The following is a 21191-nucleotide window of genomic DNA, read 5'->3' on the forward strand; positions in this document are numbered from 1 at the left end:
TGCAAACCAAACGATGTTCAAGTAATTTTTCAAAAATAAAAAATGGAGCTAATGAAATGTGGTGACCTCTTCATTTTTTTATATTTTTTATTCAATATTTTGTATTTGCATTTGGAGTCAGATCACATTCTTTATCAAAGAGTATCATTCGTTGCATCATATACTTTGTGGGGAATGTTGCTAGTAATGATATTGGAGGTAGCTTAACCATAAACAATAATATATCCGGTGAAATAAAATTTAGAAAAAATTGAGTATATATAGATCATACCTTATCTTATATAGATAATATCAAAATAAATATAAAAAAGAGAAAACAATAATCAATCAGACAATGCTAAAATTCATAATTAATATTAATCTTGTGCATTAATACGCGACCTTTACCTCCCTCCTTAGCATAGCCTTATCAGAAAAACAAACATATGCACCCCATTTGCACACTCTAATGAACCACTAAAGAATGGCTTAGAAGAGGATTCCCGCCAACTGGGGCGCTCAACGTTCACTCTTCCCGCCATTGGGAGAAGCAATATATATATATAGTAGTACAGTTAATTATTCTTCTCACTCATTCCACTTACTCTCTCCATTTACAGTACCACAAATGGCCGCTTCTTCTCGCCGCTCCAGCAATGGCAGATCACCGCTAGTCAATCAGCAGAGCCAAATCACTGCTTTCTTCTCCAAAGCCCTGTCGTCTCCTTCTCCTTCACCTCTTCTCCCCAAACAAATTCCAGAAAAATCTAACCCTAACCCTAATACTAATACTAATCCTAAATCTAAACCTAATACTAGTATCAGTCCTTGTGCTAGTCCTACAACTCCTTCTCCTCTACAAGGAAAGCGGAAGATTACTGTGCCCATTTCAGCCGTTGTTGACCTTAAGACATCATATGGACAAGAGGTAGTGGACAAAAGAGTTAAGGTTTACTGGCCATTGGATAAAATCTGGTACGAAGGCTGTGTGAAGTCTTTTGACAGTGCTTCCGGTGAACATTTGGTTAAGTATGATGATGGTGATGAGGAAATGATTGATTTAGCTGAAGAAAAGATTGAATGGGTCAAGGCACCTGTGAGGAAGTTGAGGCGGTTGCGGAGATCCTCCGGGGTGGAAGATGAAGAGAAAGAGAAATTGGAGGATTTAGAGAGTGTTGAGGACGATTCAGATGATGAAGATTGGGGAAAGAATGCTGCTAAAGAAGTTTCTGGAGGTGAGGATGTTTCCGAGGATATGGATTTGGAGATTGAGGAAGAAGACGGTGATGATGTAGGACCTAAAAGTCAGAAAGCGAGTGGGAGCAAAGTGGTGGCGAGGAAGCGGAAGACTGATGAAGGCGTGAAGTTAACTCCGAGTTCGAGCAAGAAGAGTAGGACAGTTGCAGATAAGAGGAGTGCTAATAGAAAAATTGACTCTGCTGTGATTGGAGTAAATGGAAAAGAGCCTGTTGCGACCAATGAGGATAGTAAGTAATTGAACCTGCATCTTTTGCTTCCTATTAAGTTCAGTTTATTTGTTGAATACTCTAGAACATTGGTGGTTATGGTGTTGTACTATGATAAGAACTGTCATTTTAAGTATCTGCTTCCTATATTACAGTGGTCCTGCTATGAATGTTTATATTTCCTTTCACATGAGCATATTAAACCATGAGTATCGTTTTCCCAATTATGTATGGCTTATTATGACTCTCTGACTTTGTATGGATAAAAAATGATTGTTTGCTGTTCATACGAAAGATGGGCATTCTTGCGAGGGAAGTGTAAAACAATCCAAAAAGGAAACAGACTAGAAGGGGAAGATTGGAAATGAGAGATAACTTCCACTTGTCAAAAAAACAAAAAACAAAGGGGAAAAGGTTGGATCCAAATGAAAATGTGAACTTGTAGTAAAGTGGGAATGAGGTTGCCTAATTGGTCAATAGCTTTCATTTTGCAGTTTGTTACCATATTAATTTAAAATTTCTTACCTAGGTGTCAGGGTTGACAAGGAAAATTTAAGGCTTAAATGTTTTAGGAAATAAAATTGAGGTGGCTCTGTTGGCTTGCAGGTGCCAAGGTATCCAACAATAACAATGTATTGCTGTGTGGTGCGGCAGATAGATTTGGACAACGTGAAACACAGAAATTCCCATTCCTTGGGAAGTAAGTACTCTTGCATTATCTGTTCACTTTTTGTTTTGTTTTATTTGATTTAGGTGGAGATGGGTGACGTTTTACCATTTTGCTTGCTATGGCCTTTTTCTGAATTTTTCTTGTGCTCTGAAACAGAGATAGAAAGGATGCAAATAGGAGGTCCCCAGGGGGCGCCAATTATGATCCAAGGACTCTCTACCTACCTCCTAATTTTTTAAAAGGTTTAACTGGTGGTCAGGTAATTGGATTCTCCTGGTTAGATATCTTTGGAATTCTTTCCTTATCAGAATGAGTACTTAAATGGTGTAAATGATGCCCAGAGACAATGGTGGGAGTTCAAGTCGAAGCACATGGATAAAGTTCTTTTTTTTAAGGTAATGATGGTGGCAGCATATTGAAGGCTCAATCTTTTTGCCAACGAAGTTGTTTTGCCGCCTTTTCATTTCTTCTTCTTTAACTTGTCCTCTATATGATGATTTTGATTATTCCATGGTTTATGAATCAGATGGGAAAATTCTATGAGCTTTATGAGATGGATGCACATATTGGAGCCCAGGAACTTCATCTGCAGTATATGAAGGTAACTTGAGTCTATGAACCCAAAATAGAAAAATGAAAGATAACAAAGGATGAAAACAATCTGGTTATCAACATGTGTAGATATGCCTAAAAGAGAGAAAAGGAAGCGAGCCAAGCATGCATCTTTTATGCTTCACTTTTACTTTTCCTGTTTAGGAAGGGAGTGGTTTATGCTTTGTATCATGTTGTGACTAAATTGCATGTTTCTGTTTTAAGGTAGAACCTTTTCGGGTGTTCTTTGCGATAGAATGTTCCAGTTTTACTCTTTAAGTTTCTGTGCATCTTGAAGTAAAGTTTATAGCTGACTGTTGCCTGTGTCTCCAGGGAGAGCAACCACATTGTGGATTTCCAGAAAAGAACTTCTCAATGAATGTAGAGAAGTTGGCTCGGAAGGTTGTAATTGCTAATTGCTCAATGTTCAGAATCTGTGTTATATTCCCGATGCTAGTTTGACTGCCTGTCTTTTCATGGAAACGATCTTACTATAAGTTGCTTTGATGGAACAGGGTTATAGGGTTCTTGTGGTTGAGCAAACAGAGACACCTGAACAGCTTGAGAATCGTCGAAGAGAGATGGGATCTAAAGATAAGGTCATTATTGTGCTACATAAGATGAAGCAGTCATAGTGATGACAATTTTACTTCCTTCTCAGTTCTTTCTGCAGCTGACACATCAAACCCCATTCCAGGTTGTCAGACGTGAAATATGTGCAGTTGTCACTAAAGGAACATTAACTGAGGGAGAAATGCTTGCTGCAAACCCTGATGCTTCATATTTGATGGCAGTGACTGAAAGCTCTCAAACTGCTGGATTCCAACAGCAGAAGCGTACTTATGGTGTCTGTATGCTGGATATAACCACAAGCAGGATTATTATTGGACAGGTACTAGGCAATAGCTTATTTAGTTTTATTGGTAAAAAGTTTTGTGCTATTTTGTTGTCAATCAGTCTGATTCTATTAGGTTGCTTTCTGTGGGTGATAGTTTTATGTGAATCCTCTCTATCTGAATTCAATTTGATTAGCTTCATGAGATTGTTCACTAGAACCTTAATTAGTTTTGATCAACCTTCCCATATAGTGATATGCGCACTTCACAGCCTAAGGGCATATAACTGGCTAATCAATCATATCGATAGGTTGCAAAATCCAATTGTCAACAGTAGTTAATTATAAGCTCGAACCATGTCTTTTGAATAATTGAAAGTAAGAGCACAAAGAACTTCATGTCATATTTATTAATTTTGGCAAATTCTTCTCATATTCAGCTTACTTAATTAAATCATCATTGTGATGGTAGAGGAAAGCACAATAGTTTATAAATATGTCTTTACTTTACTGAAATGCTACTAAACAGAAGTTTCCCTTTATATCTTTAATTCCAAGTTCCACCAGTGATAATGTTGATATTCTCCAACCAACTTGGCGCCTTCTCCATTTCTGGTTTCTGCATTAGTTGACTCCCTTCCTGGATTTGCCATCTTCCTAATCTCATTAATTGGTTTCTCTCTCCTTTCCTCAAACCTCTCCACTCTCTCTCTTAACCCCATCGTACACTATTTAGGTTTCTAGCATAAGCATCACCTTTTTGCTTATTTACTTTTATCAATGATCTTGTCTAAAAATTTTCTTTTGTGTTTGACAACTCGTTAATTGAATGTGATTATATGCTTGTTTGAAAGCAACTTGTTTTGTTTAGCCATGAAAATAAGTGCAAGAACATTCAAGAGAAGTAGTATGTGCGAGGTGATAAGGTCTGCCATCACTGTTCTTGTCTGCTATCTGTATAAAATCTTGTCTGGGGTTCTCTGTTGCCAGTACACTGAAGGACCCGTAGTACAACAAAGCTTCTACAGTTGTATTTATTTAAAAGTTCTTAATTTTGAGAGGAACCTTGTTATCATCGTGTACACTATTCTATCTCTATATTGTCTAATCTTCATTTACCAAAATGAAATGTTAGTAATTTGATGTATTTCTTTAACAGTTTGAGGATGATTCAGATTGTAGTGCTTTGTGTTGTCTACTTTCTGAGTTAAGACCGGTGGAAATAATAAAGCCAGCTAAACTGCTTAGTCATGAGACTGAGAGAGTGCTGCTGCGGCACACACGAAATCCGCTGGTGAATGAGTTGGTTCCCCTTTCTGAATTTTGGGATGCTGAGAGAACAATTTGTGAGGTGAAGGGGGTATATAGGAACCTGAGCTCTTCACTGCTGTCATCATCTCTAAATGAAATGGTAACACATGAAAGCACTGCCTCTGAGGAAGATGGTGAAAGAAACTTTCTACCAAATGTTTTATGTGAGCTTATAAATCTTGGTGGGAACGGGAGTTATGCACTCTCAGCACTTGGAGGAGCTCTATACTACTTGAAGCAAGCTTTTCTGGATGAATCCCTGCTCAAATTTGCGAAATTTGAGCTACTTCCCCTTTCTGGGTTTTGTGATGGTACTCAAAAATGGCATATGGTTCTTGATGCAGCTGCACTGGAGAATCTTGAGATATTTGAGAACAGTCGAAATGGAGATTCTTCAGGGTATATTTAGCTTAATTGCATTTTGTTGATTATTTTTGTCTTGAAACTTAGAGGTGATTCATTTGTTAATATAGGACATTATACGCTCAAATCAACCACTGTATCACAGCATTTGGGAAAAGGATGCTCAGATCATGGCTTGCAAGACCCTTATATCATCCAGAATCCATTAGAGAACGTCAGGATGCTGTAGCTGGATTAAAGGTACGTTCAGGTTCCTAAGGTTCAGTGTTTGTATTGTTGATGGTTAACTTTTGCACTTTTTGATTTGTGGTCCTTTGCTTGTGGCATTATTTAATTCCTTTTGGCTGGGGAGGGTGATAAATGTTAATCCATCTATGATGTAGTACTTCTAAAGGTCGGGTATATCTAATAAAGAAGGATCACAAGAATTGTCAACTTTCTTCTTTCCTCTTTATAATTTTCTGTTGCATAGTGGTAGCTTCTAATGGAGCTGCTTTGACAAATGAGATGGTATAATGTGCTTAATGCTTTTCTAGGGGCTCAATCTACCTTTTGTTCTTGAGTTTAGAAAGGAGTTATCAAGGCTTCCTGATATGGAACGGTTGCTTGCACGCCTCTTCGGTAGCAGGTGAAGATCAACAATTCTCGGATTCGACAATCTTTTTTTCTTAACTAGTTCTTCTGTAGTCGTTGCTCAAGTATTTTGCTCTTTAATTTGCAGTGAAGCAAATGGAAGAAATGCAAATAAAGTGACTTTATATGAGGATGCAGCAAAGAAACAACTGCAAGAGTTCATATCAGCTTTACGTGGATGTGAATCAATGGTGCATGCATGCTCTTCACTTGGGGCGATCTTGGGAAACACAGAGTCAAAGTTGCTACATCATCTATTAACACCCGGTACTAGTCAAATTGAATTACTCAAATCATGCTGCAAATTCTGGTGGCATCTGACGGTTTATTTGAATTTATAGGCAAAGGTCTTCCAGATGTAGATTTGGTTCTCAAGCATTTCAAAGATGCTTTTGATTGGATGGAAGCAAATAACTCAGGTCGTATTATACCTCATGAAGGGGTTGATGAGGAATATGATGCCGCATGTGAACAAGTTCAGGAGGCTGAACTTAAATTATCCAAGCACTTGAAGGAACAAAGGAAACTGCTTGGAGACTTATCAGTAAGAACATAGTTTAAATATCCTATTGAACAATAGGAGGTTATCCAGATCCACTTCATATTTTGTAAATGTTGCAGATAGATTATGTGACTATAGGAAAAGATGCATACCTTTTGGAAGTACCAGAAAGTTTGTGCAGGAGCATTCCAAAGGAGTATGAATTACAGTCATCGAAAAAGGTTAGTAGGCGTACTTCTACATGGTCAATGCTGAAATACCAATTGTTGGAAATTGTGTTCATGAGATTTCTTGCTATGCGACGGCAAAGTTTACCTATTGCTAATGAGATTTAGAAAGTTCAAAGCTGGTTCCTTGTTGCATGCAGTGCCTGTTACTATTAGAATGATGCTCAAGTCGACATAGATGATGGTTTCAAAACCATTTTGTTGAAGATTGCTAATTTGAATAAAATTGTTTTGTCCATGTTCTTTTTTCTATTGAGCTGTGCATCCATGCAGTTGCTGCTGCTGCTTAACAACAGTTAATTGCAGTGTTTCTAGTTTGTTTGTGAGTTATATTATCCCTCCTTACAAACATAGTAAATATGTGACAAATTCTCTCCTTTTATGTGGTTATCTGTATTGGGTTGGATGAGGAGCATGAAGACTCCTTTAATCTTTGGAAAACTGTGGCGACTATGTGGTGTATTTGCTATTCGTACTATATTTAAACAAGTAAATCACCACCATGTAGTAGTCTAGTTCCCTGGTTTGTTGGTTAGCAGTAGCTGTGCACTTGCTTTGTTTTTAGAAGTACTGAAACTAGTTTAATAGGAGATAGAAGCAATATCTCCAGCCATGTGCCTTTACTGATCTTCTATTTTCCCTGCAGGGTTATTTCAGGTACTGGAATCCAGTCTTGAAGAAATTAATTGGAGAGCTCTCACAAGCTGATTCAGAGAAGGAATCTAAGCTAAAAAGCATTTTGCGGAGGTTGATAGGACGGTTTTGTGAACATCATAATAAGTGGAGAGAATTAGTTAGTATTACCGCAGGTATTGCTGAAATTTGGACATGGAATCAGATATTGCCCATAAGTCTCTTTTCCTCTATTTCTTTACCTATTTTGGAGCAATAGTATCATTAGTGCATAATGGTGAATCTAGTCAAAGTCTTTCAGAAAGAAAAAAATCTTACTTGATTATGGTGGAAAAGATTACTTTCAGGTTCTCAGTTCTCTGCATACTTTTGGGCAGCTACATGATGTTTCATGGAAGTTACCTCTGTTCTTTTTCATGCATATTTGATTGTATTCTTTCCTTAAGAAAATTGGAGCTGGAAAACCTATGTGTCATTCTTTGGATCCTGCTTTGACCTTCCTTTGTGATGCAATAGGATGACATTCGTTTATAGTGCTTGGACAGTCTTTCCACTCAAATATAAGCACTCTGCCCCAGCTGAACAGTGTACTAGGAACATAAATACTCTAAAACGGTGCAAAATGAAGTCTCTTTTTGCTTTGTGTCTCTTCTCTATATGCAAAGAAACAAGGGAAGTGAAAGTCAAGGAAAGGTAAGTAAAACCATAATAGTGTATTCTGAAATAGAAAGAAGAGATAAAAAGGTTACCTCTTTTATGAGGGTAAAAAAGGTGATTTTTTCATATTAGTTACTCTTTCTTATATTTTATAAGACTTTTGTAGAAACAGTTACCAGAAGGGCATCGGCTTTCCAGATAAGAGGAAATATCTCTGTGATTATAAGAAACTTGGAAGGAGGTCCCCTATTTAGTAGCAATTTCTAAGTTAAAAAACAACTTGGTTCTCTGTGCTCATTTGACTTCAAATTAGAGTAGAATCTAGAGATTAGTCACTGTCCAAACCAATTTTTCAGTAAATAGCATTATGTGTTGAACATAACTATTATCTGTTGCTTTAGAAAGAGCTTTTTGCTCATGAAGTTCAAATTTAAATTTGATTTAACTTAGATTCAAGAGCATCTTCTATATTATCAGGTATAAAACAAAAGAAGCTTAATGGAACACATTTAGGATCTTTTACATTAAAAATGTGGCTGTTATCTCTTGCAGAATTGGATGTTTTAATCAGTTTATCAATTGCAAGCGATTATTATGAGGGACCATCATGTCGTCCAAACATCAAGTCAGTGCCAAGTCAAGATGACGTGCCAGTTCTTCTCGCTGAAAATTTAGGACATCCTGTTCTTAGGAGCGATTCTCTAGATAAGGGGACCTTTGTTTCCAACAATGTTTCCCTTGGGGGTCCTCCAAATGCCAGCTTCATCCTTTTGACTGGTCCTAACATGGGAGGGAAATCAACTCTTTTGCGCCAAGTCTGCATGGCTGTAATTTTGGCCCAGGTGAGTTATTTCCAGAAGAAAATTAGAGTTTTTCTCATCTATTGATGGCTGAAAACTCTTGATGCTTCTTAGGTAGGAGCTGATGTACCAGCGTCATCATTTGACATATCACCTGTTGATCGTATATTTGTAAGAATGGGGGCCAAAGATCATATTATGGCAGGCCAGAGTACATTCTTGACAGAACTCTTGGAAACTGCTTCAATGCTGGTGAGGTTTTATTATTTTAAAGGCTGTTATCAATTTATTGCTCGACTACCATCTGATTTTGCTAGATGTAATACCATTTGACTGATAGTGAAAGGGAGAGAGAATTATGTAGACACATAAATAAATAATCAAGTTATATTGTGGTAATCTGCTTAGGATGGCCTTTAGACGTGGTCATTATTAAGAGCAAACTGAGGTTGATATTAATTTCAACTAAAAGGCTGTAATCAATCAATTGCTTGGCTACCATTCAGTGTCGTTAAATATGATACTACTATTTAATTAAGAGTGAAGGAGAGAGAATTATGTTAACAAAAAGATTAATAATCGATTAATATTATGGTGTTTGCTAAGATGGTCTTAGACATGGGTGCTTTTAAGAGCAAAAATGGGGAGATCATAATTGGCTTGTTGATATTCATTTCTCTCATCTCCATGAAGAGATATAAACATTTGTTTTACTTAATAATTGCAGTCTTTGGCAAGCCGTAATTCACTCGTCGCGCTTGATGAACTTGGCCGCGGTACATCTACTTCTGATGGACAAGCAATAGCGTATGTGCCACTTATACAATAAACATTATTGGTTGTTTGTTATGTTTTGGATTTTGTTCTCTCAGCTTTATTTGCTCAATCATTTTCACCTAAGATCATTATGTTTGTTATGTTTTCTGGCCCTGTTGGCAGTGAATCAGTTCTGGAACACTTTGTCCACAAGGTGCAATGTCGAGGAATGTTTTCTACCCACTATCATCGGTTATCTATTGACTATCAGAAAGACTCCAGGGTACTGTCTTTAATCTTTCACTTCCCTTTGAATTGCCTTATTTAATATGCGTTGCTTTAGGGATCAAGCATTTTGACTGCACATTTCATCCAATAGCTAGCCGAATATTAGATTCAGACAATTAATAATCTGATGCCTTCTGGGTGATGCTCATTAGCTTTTTGATGTTTGATTTCGACTAATTAAGCTGCTAAAATTGGTGTTCAGTAGATCACTTATTTGGGATGCTATTTTTTTTGGTTGTGCAGGTGTCGCTTTGCCATATGGCATGCCAAATTGGGAAAGGGTCCGGAGGTCTTGAGGAAGTTACTTTTCTTTACAGGTTGACACCAGGTGCATGCCCTAAAAGTTATGGTGTCAATGTTGCACGGCTTGCTGGTATGTCTATTTTTCCTACTGCATCTTGAACCCTTGCTTTGGTGTATTGCTTTCATTCCACCTCATAAAGGTTCAGGGGACTTGATCTCTCTTTTGTGGACCTGTGAGGGTTGTTTTGGGTTTCAGCTTAGCTTGTTAAGCCACATTCTTTTACCTTCACTCTTTTCAGGACTCCCTGATGATGTGCTTCAGAGAGCTGCTGCAAAATCTGAAGAGCTTGAGATTTATGGACACACTAAGCAATCTGAAGAAAACCCTTCTGAGATTTTGAAAGGAAAGACAGCAACACTGCTCCAAAATTTGATAAATTTGGTTGTACATAATAAATGCGACGACAACAAGGGTGTGGTTCTTGGTGAGTTGAATGGACTGCAGAACAGAGCAAGAATACTCCTTGAACAAAATTGAAAAAGCAATCTTAATGTACAGTGCCAATATGTGCATTCTTACTCCCTAGAGTATTTCTAGAGGACACTGCAACTATTTTCAGTTTGCCAATTTTGTATAGAAACATGTCAGCTCTTTGATTAAGGTTGCTATTAGAGTTTTACAAAAGAAATGATGTTACTGTGCTAAGTTTTTTTCCCTTTTTCACAACATGATCAAAGACAGTAAATTGGCATGATGGAGGGTTGTTTCTATCCAGTATGTAGTTTCTTATAATAAACTACTCAAAACAACCTAGTTTGTTGGCAGTATCTAACTGTTTTAGAAAGTTGGCTTATTTTCCAGTTGTCTTGCATCTCGGGCGTAGTTAGGCCAGGGTCGTTGGCCTAACTAAAATATCCTAGTATTTTCCTTTCGTACTAGTCATTGTTAGTAAGCTAATAAGTAATAGAAGTAAGTTGGGAGTAGTTGTTTGTTAAAAGAAGCAATGAAATTGTATTACTATAATAATCATGTAACTGCCGAGGAATCTGATTTGTGAAACTTTTAATTACTCTCCACGTGTATGAAAAAAAAACAGTTAGATAAGCATCAGTACGATGCTTAAAAATACAAATTACACTGTTAATAAAAAAAGAATATGCAAATTGGACACTTGTATTAGTTGTCTTGGTCAGAGTTGGATAGCCTATCTTCTGAATCCTAAATAAAAGAAACAAACAAAATATTTATTAGATTGTATTAATGATGTAGCTAAGCTAACGAACAGGAGGTTGAAAATGATTGAGTTAACAAAAATAAAGAAATTAGATTACCAGATAATGATGTTTAATGATAATCTGAATTCTTGTGATTAACAGAAGTATAATGTACATGGGCAAGAGTATTCCAGTGGATTTAATAATTAGCAACTGCGAATAATAAGACAAATAAGGTTGTTAGGTACTAAGTAGTTGTGAGAAAAGGTTAAGTTGGTACCAAATTATTAATCTATTACATAAACATCATAATCAAAAAAGTTAGTTCACTTACTGTAGGAAGTGAAAAGGGATAATTTCTTGCTCCTCCATTGAGCACCTCTAACAAATGTCTCATCATAAGCAGAATTGTGAACTGCCAATTTAAATCAATGAAAATATCCACATATATTAATAAATATCATATTAATGATCAAATTAATAAGATAATGAAGTTAATTAATATCCACGCAGGATCACGAACAAGTGCATAATGCATATTGCATGTGGTTTAGGTTCATGTTTTTGGGTGCAAATCGCAAGAATAAAGTATAAATGAATAACTTAAATGTTGGTTTAATTTTCATAAAATAATAAAATATGAAGCACATGTGTTTATGGAGTTGTCAATAAATGGTGGATTACGTTTCTAATAACACTACTTAATAGTCAAGATTTCCCATCTTAACCATTTAATGTTGTTCAATTTGAACTTTCTATATTTTGCCATTAGTTACGTAAAAACAAAAACAAAAAACTTACTAAGCAAAATCAAAATATCGATGGAATAATAATTACTATGTCTCAATCTTAAATAAGTGCTTACCATGAGAGCAATAGTTCGACACCAAGAGGCGCTTCTATCAGCAGCTTGTGAGCATTCATAATACTGACTACTCCTCTCCAACATTCCTCTTCCTTCTGATTCTGAATCAGACTCTAATCTTTCACTTCCATTTTCTATATCCGTTTCTACACTTCCTCTGCATATTGCAACATTATTTCAAACATTTTAACACACCAAAAGCGTTAAAAAATAGTTACACAATTAGGTTATAACTTATAAGATAATCTTTAATTGGTTACTTGATAAAAATGGTACGTAATGTCATACAAATATTGCCTTTCATGACAAATACTATGTTAATTGAACTTGTACGATTAATTTAATACATCCAATGTTGGAGAAAACAATATTCAGACATCTATGTATTAACTGTCTAGTCAAGTACAATGAAGGAGACAAATGCAATATTTTATCTTAAATAAATACAACAAAAGTTTGTCTAAAATTATAATGTGCCAAATGAAAAAGGGTCGTTTGTTCTTTTTTTCTTTTAATTGAAAAAACAAATTTAAGGATCAGTGGAATACCTAATAATTGCAGCTGTATTATTATTATTATAATTAACCAAGTGGGCCTTCTTCTTAGGAGGTGGAGCCGTGTATCCAGGTTCAAATTTCTGCAACATTAAAAGAGGAACACATTTAAAAATAAACACCAGTTCGGTGTGCTAAAACTTTCGCTATTCGATCAATATAATTTTACATGTGATATAAGTTTAGAAATAATGCATGAACAGTCTAAATAGAAATACAAATAAGATAATTTTAAAAAAAATGTTGATAGAAAATTGCGTCGCTTAAATTGAACGTCAAGGAATAAGCAAGAAGTAGATAATATCTAGTAATAGTATATTTCATTTTCTGTAATATTGAAAAGAAGCGTAATCTAATTGCTGTCATATGTCAATTATCTATTGTCTCTGGCCTTCATTTTCTCAATGTTATATTTTATGTGACATTATTATTATCTCCGCAAAAACTATTAATATTTTTTATTTTAATTTTTTGAAAAAAATTAAAAAGTTATATTTATCCTCATACTCGAAAACTTCCACAGAAAATTAGATGAAGGGAACAATAAGTCAATAATTAAAAAGAAATTACAACTCGGCGAAAATAACTCATTTTATTTCTGTAAAAAAAGAACGTGTTATGGCTGACCCATTTCTGTAGAGAGAAAAAAAAACAGAGGAAGCAAACTTAAAACACGTAAAAAAGACGATTAAAAGAAATTATTCAAATGGTAAACAGCTTATGACTCTCAAATTTTAAAATTGTGTATTCGAGCGAAGAAGAAAAGGATGGACTGAGGAGGGGTAATGAAAAAATAAATTAAAAACAATTAAAATGGTGTCAGATTAATTAATTAGAAAAAGAGAATATGTGTTCTGTACGAAAATAATTCAAATTTCATTTCTTGAAATTTGAATATAAAAAAAAAAAATACCTGTAAACAAATTTCGCAGATTGTGTTTCCCTTTTCATTACACCATTTTTGAATACAATCCCTGTGTGCAAACTGTAAAAACATATATATATATATATATAATCCAAACATCTGATCACTAAAAACACAATAATCAAATTAACCAGCTTAATTATCAGAAAATATTAATTAATAGTACTAGTAATTACCTTTACAGTTCCAGAACATGCACATGGAGCTTCTAATTTTTTACAGCTTTCAAATTCTTCATCATGACAAATTCTACATAAATAGGTTGAAGAAGAGAAAAATTCATAATCCTCAACATATATTATCACTTCTCCCATCTGGGTTTTGCTTTTCATAATTATTATCTCTTCAAAAAAAATAAAAAATTCCCTTCTCTTTGATATATATTTTTTTTTGGTTCTTTCCTTCTTTCTCTGTTTTTCTTCATTTCTTGGAGTCTTCACAGAGTTTATAAATATACCAAGAAGATGGAGTGTGAAATTCCGAGATTGTCCTCGTTCGTAATTTTCAAATGAATCTAACTCATAGGTACAAGGTGTACTCTACATGTCCCCAAAGGTAGACATAATCAATACGCGCTTGAAATAATTAAATTAAATCTTTTAGAATCTTCGAAAAATATAAAATAAAATTTTAAATAAATTAGATCATTTTTTTTTTCATTTTCCACCTCTATGATTAAACAATTTATCCATCATAATTCATACATGCAGACTCTAATATTATTCTTTTGGTTTAATGCATTGACCTCCCTTATGCTTTTTACCATTAGGGGAGTCAAAATTTTGATTTAGGAGTTTAAAATCTGAAGAAGTAAACGCACAAACTAATTGAAGGGGATTCGACATCTATTATATATAACTAAAAAATTATTTTAATTATATATAAATAGTATAATTTTCTGTCGAAGGGGTTCAATTTCCTAACCACAAGGTGGCTCCGCTACTACTTGTCACTAACTTTCATTTTAATATTTGAACTACAGTTTATTTCAGTTGATCATACAAACATATGATAAAGGATTCTTAGTTGATAATTTTTATTCAGTTTTTTTTTATAAAAAATTGCATATGATCTTAAATGTTCATTATATAAATAAGTTAATCAATAAAATATATTTTATGTACGTATGTATCATATACTTATTTTTTACTGATTTAATAGAAAACAACTTAAATGAGTAAGTAAGCATTGATAAGCGATCAATAATCTTGTTTAGCTTAAGAAGGAGAAAATTAAAGTTAGTTTACCCACTTTAAAGCATTATTTCTTTCCCACAAACTAACTTACCAACCCTCCTTCTCCCTTACTCCTTAATTCATATAACAGACATAAATTAAATATTTATTTTAATAAAATTAATGATCAGAAGAATTTTTTTTAAAAAAAACGTTAATTTTTCCTATTTGTTCAATGCTAGTAATACTCAACGAATTAAGTGTTATTCATTAATGATATATGTAAATAATTTTTTAAAAATGCTCAACCTAATTTGGCTTGCTACTTGCTTTTTGGTCTGGTTATCAATTCTTGTATAATCTAAACGCTAACATGTAATTAATTTCTCAATGAAATATTAATGAATAAAACTTAAATTCTTACTTGTTATAGAATACCTAAACATGTGAAACATAAAGGAGCGTGTTGCTTGAATCATTGAAATTAAATATATAGAAAAAGAATATCAAGAGGGTCCTATATGTTTTCATTATATTTTTATTTCGGGGTTGAGTTAGAATTTTCAAAAATATTTTAGAATTTAAAATTTTAAAAAATAAACATACTAGAACCCTTCGACCTACCTGACTCTGCCCTGTTTGTATGGAACATCTAAGGGGTTGTTGGTACGAGGGATAAGGACAAACTTATCCCATAAATTGGGATGTCTCATGAAATTAGTTATCCCACCACATATATGAGATAATTTATTCCATCATTATAGTATAAATAGTGAGATAACTAATCTCATGAATTAATTAATACTTTCTTCATTTAAAAAAAATGATCTATTTGGACTTGACACGGAGTTTAAGAAAATAAAGAAGACTTTTCAATCTTGTGGTTCTAAATTAAAGTTATGTCAAATGTATCAAATGTCCTTTAATCTTGTGACCTTAAACATGACATGTGGAAAGTTGAAATTAAAATGTTGTCAAAAAAGAAAAAGGGTCATTCTTTTTTTTGCATAATACATAAATATGCCATTTAATTTAGTTTCATTTCACATTTGAGCCCTCCAACTTTGGGTGTGCACAAGTAGACACTTAAACTTGTGTAAAATTGAACAAGTAGACACACATGTCCTACGTGGCACAATACACGTAGGACGCCACTAGAACACAAAATTGTCATGTAGGATGTCATGCAAGACGAATGTGTCTATTTGTTCAAGTTTTAGAGTTAAAGTGCCTACTTGTACACTACTAAAGTTAAAGGTCATAATTACCAGCTGAGGCTAAGTTAAGGGTCATATTTATGTATTATGCCTTTTTTAAAAAAAATAAACTAAAAAAATAGATTATTTTTTTTTAACAATTTTTTTTTTCCAAATCAAATATAAAATAAAATAATTTAATATTTTATTTAGATATTATTATCACTTATTCCTTATATGAAATGACCTTCGAGTGTGTAACTAACAACATATGAAAAAATCAAATGAGTAAAGTATGTAATTAACTAAAGAGATGGAGGGTAATCAAGGGTTTTTCAATTTTAAATTTAAACAAAACTATGCATTACCTAGTAGAGTCCCAAAATTATTTTTGTGATTTAATTGTCTACCTGTAATCCATTTTGAATTTGTAAAAGCTGTTTGATTGATTGTTGATGAACGGCTATAACTTAGTTCGGCTTGCCAACAATTTTTAAAAACTTTGTGGGACCTATGTCCTACATTATTATCCAAAAATTAGTAACGCGCTCTCACCGTAGAACAAGAAGAAATGATTCTGTAGGGACCATTTCGACGGCCCGTCTGTCTTTCAATTCCTCTAATACTTCTTACATAAATTATTAAAAAAATTATGCGAAGGGATAATTATATATTAATTAATTAATATATAAATTAATTACAGTTGCCATTAATATTTAGCTATAATTATAATTTGAGTTTTGTATATTTCATACGATTATACAAATGATGTACATAATTATACAAACATTGTAAGTGAGTTGTATATCGAAATATACAAACACAGCGAATTGTATAGCGAATTATACAAATGTTGTGCACGAATTGTATAGCGAAATATACAAACGCTATATAAATAACTGTGAATTATACAGACGTTATACAAAAATTGCGAATTATACAAACGCTGTTATAGCTATAATTATGAAATGTAATTACTCAAATAATAATTATGAAACATAATTAAGATATTTTTAAATGACTATATACAAAAATTCCTCATTATTATTTATTAAATTTCTCGGTTTAGAACTCGGGATTCCTCTAATAATTTTTATATAAATTATATGTCAAATTTCTCAGTTTATATTATGGATCTTTGTAATTTTTTAATAAATATATGATGCCTATAGTTTTTTATCTATGAAAAGAAGAAAATTATAAGTAACCAAAATAACAAGTTATAATATTGTATATATATTATTTGAATATTATTTAACATTTTAAAAAAAATTACATAGCCGAAGTTTCTATATCTCAAAATTATCATATTTTTGTTATTTCATTATTTGTGACAATTTAATGAGCTTACAAAATCATATTCGAATTGTGATTTGTTTGTTGTGGATTTTTTTATTATAAAAAGAACACATTTGTTAATTGTAAGTTATGGTGGATATTTTTGATTGGAGAGAATGTTGATTGCTGACATGTATGCTTATCTTCTTCTTCTTCTCGTTCTTATCACCTCTCTCTAATCTCTAAAAAGCCCACTGGGCTTACAATGGGGGTCCCTCAAAATCTAACATCACAAAAGTGGGAAACAGAAAAATTCAGGGCAAAAAATAAAATAAAAATAGAATAGTTTATAAACATAGCTTTAAAATTAAATGCGGTTTGGCATATTACTTGGATTGGCATTAGGAGCTAAGCAAAAATAAAATAAAATTGACCGAGTCACACAATTGGCTATATTTAGAGACATTTCGTGACACTTGTGAGAACTCAAAGAAATTAAAGCTTCGGAGATGCCTTCTTCGCTGGCCAGGCAAGGGATAGAGTCTTATTTTTCTTCTACGATTCCGAATTTTATTCTAAAAGCTGATTCGTTCAAAGACAGAAAAAACAGTCGTGAATCTGAATTTAATCGAATTTTAATATAGGTATCGAATATCGAGTGAAAAATAATAATAAAAAGGTTAAAAGTGTGTTGCATGAAATAACATTTATTAAATCTATTCCTAAAATAAATAACGGGATTGAAATTCAAAACTGCTCATTTTAAAATTATTTTTGTAAATCAGGATTAAAATTCAAGACTAATCATTTTTAAGATTATTTTTGTAAATCACCTGGTCTGGATGTTGCAAATTTGGGGAGAATAAAGCTAAATGGTCGGCATTATATTGTGATAATTAGCAAATTATTGGGCAATGAAGCGTTACCAGATATGGCATTCACGTACATCCTTGCTGAAATTAAAACTTTTGAGCTAAGAAGGGTAGTTGTGAAAGCAACAATTCTACCTACAGTAGCTCACAAATAAAGACTCATGAAATCCACACACAAAAAAAAAAACTTAATAAACTTAAATTATATATTTGTATTATGTGAAGACTTATACTAATAATATATAATTACTATTATTGTTGTGTAGTGGATTTTTATATTATATTAATATATGTATTTCAAAACTTGTAAATCGTAAATATTTATTTTATAAAGGAGTATATAGATATGTGATTTATCAAAAGCAACCTTTAACCCATGATATTATACACGTAGGACACGGATTATCATGTAGGATGTCACGTAGGACGCATGTGTTTACTTTTCAACTTTATACAATTTTAAGTAGACGTTTAGACATGTGATTTCATCTCGTGATTTGGAATCATGAGATAAAATCAACGTTTGGACATGTGATTTCAAAAAATGAGACGAAGTCCCAAATTCTCCAAAAAGCCTGATTTGAGAATTTCATATCATGATTTCACATCTTTCAAATATAAAAATTGACCAACTTTATATTTTGTAAAAACAATCACATTTTATATCTACATAATTTTTTTTGCAGGAATACCAAAGGAGTGATCAAATATTCATGGAAACATGATGATATAGTTATTAATGATATTGACCAACAAACGACTCAATAAATATAGTACTTTATAACTCATGCTCAATTTTACCCTTTTTATTGAACTAAAGTTTGATTAATAAGTGTCGTATATAACTTTGTGATAGAGTATTAATTATACTTTTGTTATGAATTTTTGCTTAGTTCGCAAGATAGCATAAAGAATTAAGGCAAATTTGATATTTTTCACAACTGATGAAGTTTTTATGTTTATGAGCAAAAAATACAACTTAAAAATTTAAATTGCATGGTCAAATTTAACTTCATCTCATATGATTTCATGTTATAATTTCAAATCATGATTTCATCTCACATGGCTAAATAGACAATATTTATTTATGCACACCCAAAATTGGAGAGATATATATCAATTGAGACCAAATTACAAAGCATATTTATGTATTATTTCTTTTATAATCTCCCATTTTCTATACAAACTTTTAATAAATGACTTTGTATGTTCTTTAATACTCCATCCGTTCATTTTATTTGTCAATTATTTCTAAAATATATTGTCATTTTTACTTGTCACTTTTGACATATCAAGAAAGACAATTATTTACTTCCTCCGTACATCTTAACTTGTCCACTATTGACTTTACATAATTCTTAAGAAACTATAAATAAAAGGGTAATTTTACCTTATCACTTTTTGAATATAATAAATACAATGTCTTGAAAAATGTAATAGGAAAATGATTATTAATTACTGATAAGGGTAAATTAGGAACTAAGTGTAAATTATCTTTTGATTTCATAAATTGAACAAGTATTGTTGGACATCTATTTTTAGTATAGTGGACAAATAAAAATGGACGGAGGGAGTATTTATTTTCATATTTTAGCCTTAGCATTAAATATTTATTCTCCAAAATATTTTTCAAGACCTAATACTACTAAACATTAATTAATAGAGGTAGTATGGTAATTATCTATATCAATAATTATTTTCTTAATAAATATGTCAAGTCAAAAAGTTATAAGTAAAAATGAACGGAGGAAGTAATTAATTGAACTCTTAAGAGACATTAATAATTAAATCAAAGGTCAAGAGTTTTAGTTGAAACTCCTAGTATGTCAAGTGAGAAGTACCTCTATTATTGGCTTAATATAATATATTTAGCTGTAGAATTTATTACATTATCCAAATTAGAAAAAATGGAGAGGTTTTCAATCACCTTTCCTATTGGACTTAGACTAATAAAAAGATCATGAACGGTCTAATAGAAAACAAAACAGAATTTAAAATTCAAATAAGCTGATGCATGCAACAGCACGCTACCTTTTTTTAGTGAAAATTTTATTAAAAAGTACACCAAAAGTGTTTTTTCTTTTAAAAAGATAGATTATTTTATATAGTTGAAGGGTTTGATCGAAGTTTTTATTTTTTTATTTTTTTAAAAGATAAGATAAGTTCATTGAATAGCATTGCTTTTTTTAATATGGAAAACATAGTTTTTTTCCTAGAAAGATCGGTTAAAAATTTGGTCAAGTATAAATTATTGTTCTAATATTTTATAAAATTATTTAAATTGATTAGCCACATATGAATTGTTAAGTAACTATTCAAAAGCACTTTTTTTTTAAAAAATATTCTAGATAATTTTTTTAAAAAAATAAATAAACATATTCAGATAATTTGGCCAACAGGCAAATAAGAATATTCTGACATCCTACGAAAATTCTAAAAGCAAGACTAATTTATTCAATTTGCTAGCTTTTCTGGGCATGAAATTTAGGAAAAGAAAAATCCACCGTCTTCACACTTTAATAAGTGAAAAATACTAGTAGTATGTTAATGCTCCTATTTTATTTGTCCATTATACTATTTTAGGATATTCATTAATACTTATTCAATTTATAAAATTAATAAATATTTTATCGTAATGTGTCTATTTTATCTTTGCTATTAAATATAATTCAATTTTTAATATTTAGATAACTTATATTTAATAAGGGTGATTTGATAAAATTACTTCTATTATTTACTGCTTCTTAATTTCTGAATCAAATCAATAGTAGATAATTATTATTGAACCGAGAGTATATCATGTCGATTTTGCTGTCATTATCTCACAGCTGAATATAAAAATGACACCAATTTACGAAAACGAAAGAAATGGACCAGCAAGCTTGCATTTGCCTTCACACATAAATAAACCTCTAATCCGAACCCAATAAATATGTATTTCTTTTTAAAAGATTGCGTAGTGGACCACCAGTCTTTTTTCTTTCAATCTTTCCTCTTTTGGAGTGTTCTCCAGAGCGGAAAAAAAAACATTAGATAACGTCGATTCAAGAAGATTAGGGTTTAAAGTTAAATTTTAAATATATGTTTTTATTTTTTTTTAAAAAAATATTGTTATATATATTTTTATGTAAAGTTTACTATTTAATTTTTTTAATTA

General features: G+C 32.3%; 2 protein-coding genes across 2 annotated transcripts; one reads left to right on the forward strand and one right to left on the reverse strand.

Moving 5' to 3' along the window:
* Positions 1-393: 393 nt before the first annotated feature.
* LOC129887124 (DNA mismatch repair protein MSH6) lies at positions 394-10815 on the forward strand. The gene is made up of 21 exons (XM_055962084.1): positions 394-1466; positions 2052-2145; positions 2272-2374; positions 2457-2510; positions 2642-2716; positions 3040-3108; positions 3222-3305; positions 3404-3598; positions 4701-5251; positions 5326-5455; positions 5752-5843; positions 5937-6115; positions 6190-6392; positions 6470-6571; positions 7224-7386; positions 8420-8709; positions 8782-8919; positions 9395-9474; positions 9607-9706; positions 9955-10084; positions 10254-10815. The coding sequence occupies exons 1-21, from the start codon at positions 608-610 to the stop codon at positions 10490-10492; spliced, it is 3930 nt and encodes a 1309-aa protein (XP_055818059.1). The 5' UTR covers positions 394-607; the 3' UTR covers positions 10493-10815.
* Positions 10816-11005: 190 nt separating this feature from the next.
* Positions 11006-13938, reverse strand: LOC129887125 (uncharacterized). The gene is made up of 7 exons (XM_055962085.1): positions 13690-13938; positions 13502-13573; positions 12583-12671; positions 12035-12191; positions 11504-11584; positions 11287-11382; positions 11006-11173 (listed from the first exon to the last, which is right to left on the reverse strand). The coding sequence occupies exons 1-7, from the start codon at positions 13843-13845 to the stop codon at positions 11132-11134; spliced, it is 693 nt and encodes a 230-aa protein (XP_055818060.1). The 5' UTR covers positions 13846-13938; the 3' UTR covers positions 11006-11131.
* Between the last annotated feature and the right edge of the window lie 7253 nt (positions 13939-21191).

The sequence above is a fragment of the Solanum dulcamara genome, chromosome 4 (assembly GCF_947179165.1).
Source record: "Solanum dulcamara chromosome 4, daSolDulc1.2, whole genome shotgun sequence".
NCBI classification, from domain to species: domain Eukaryota; kingdom Viridiplantae; phylum Streptophyta; class Magnoliopsida; order Solanales; family Solanaceae; genus Solanum; species Solanum dulcamara.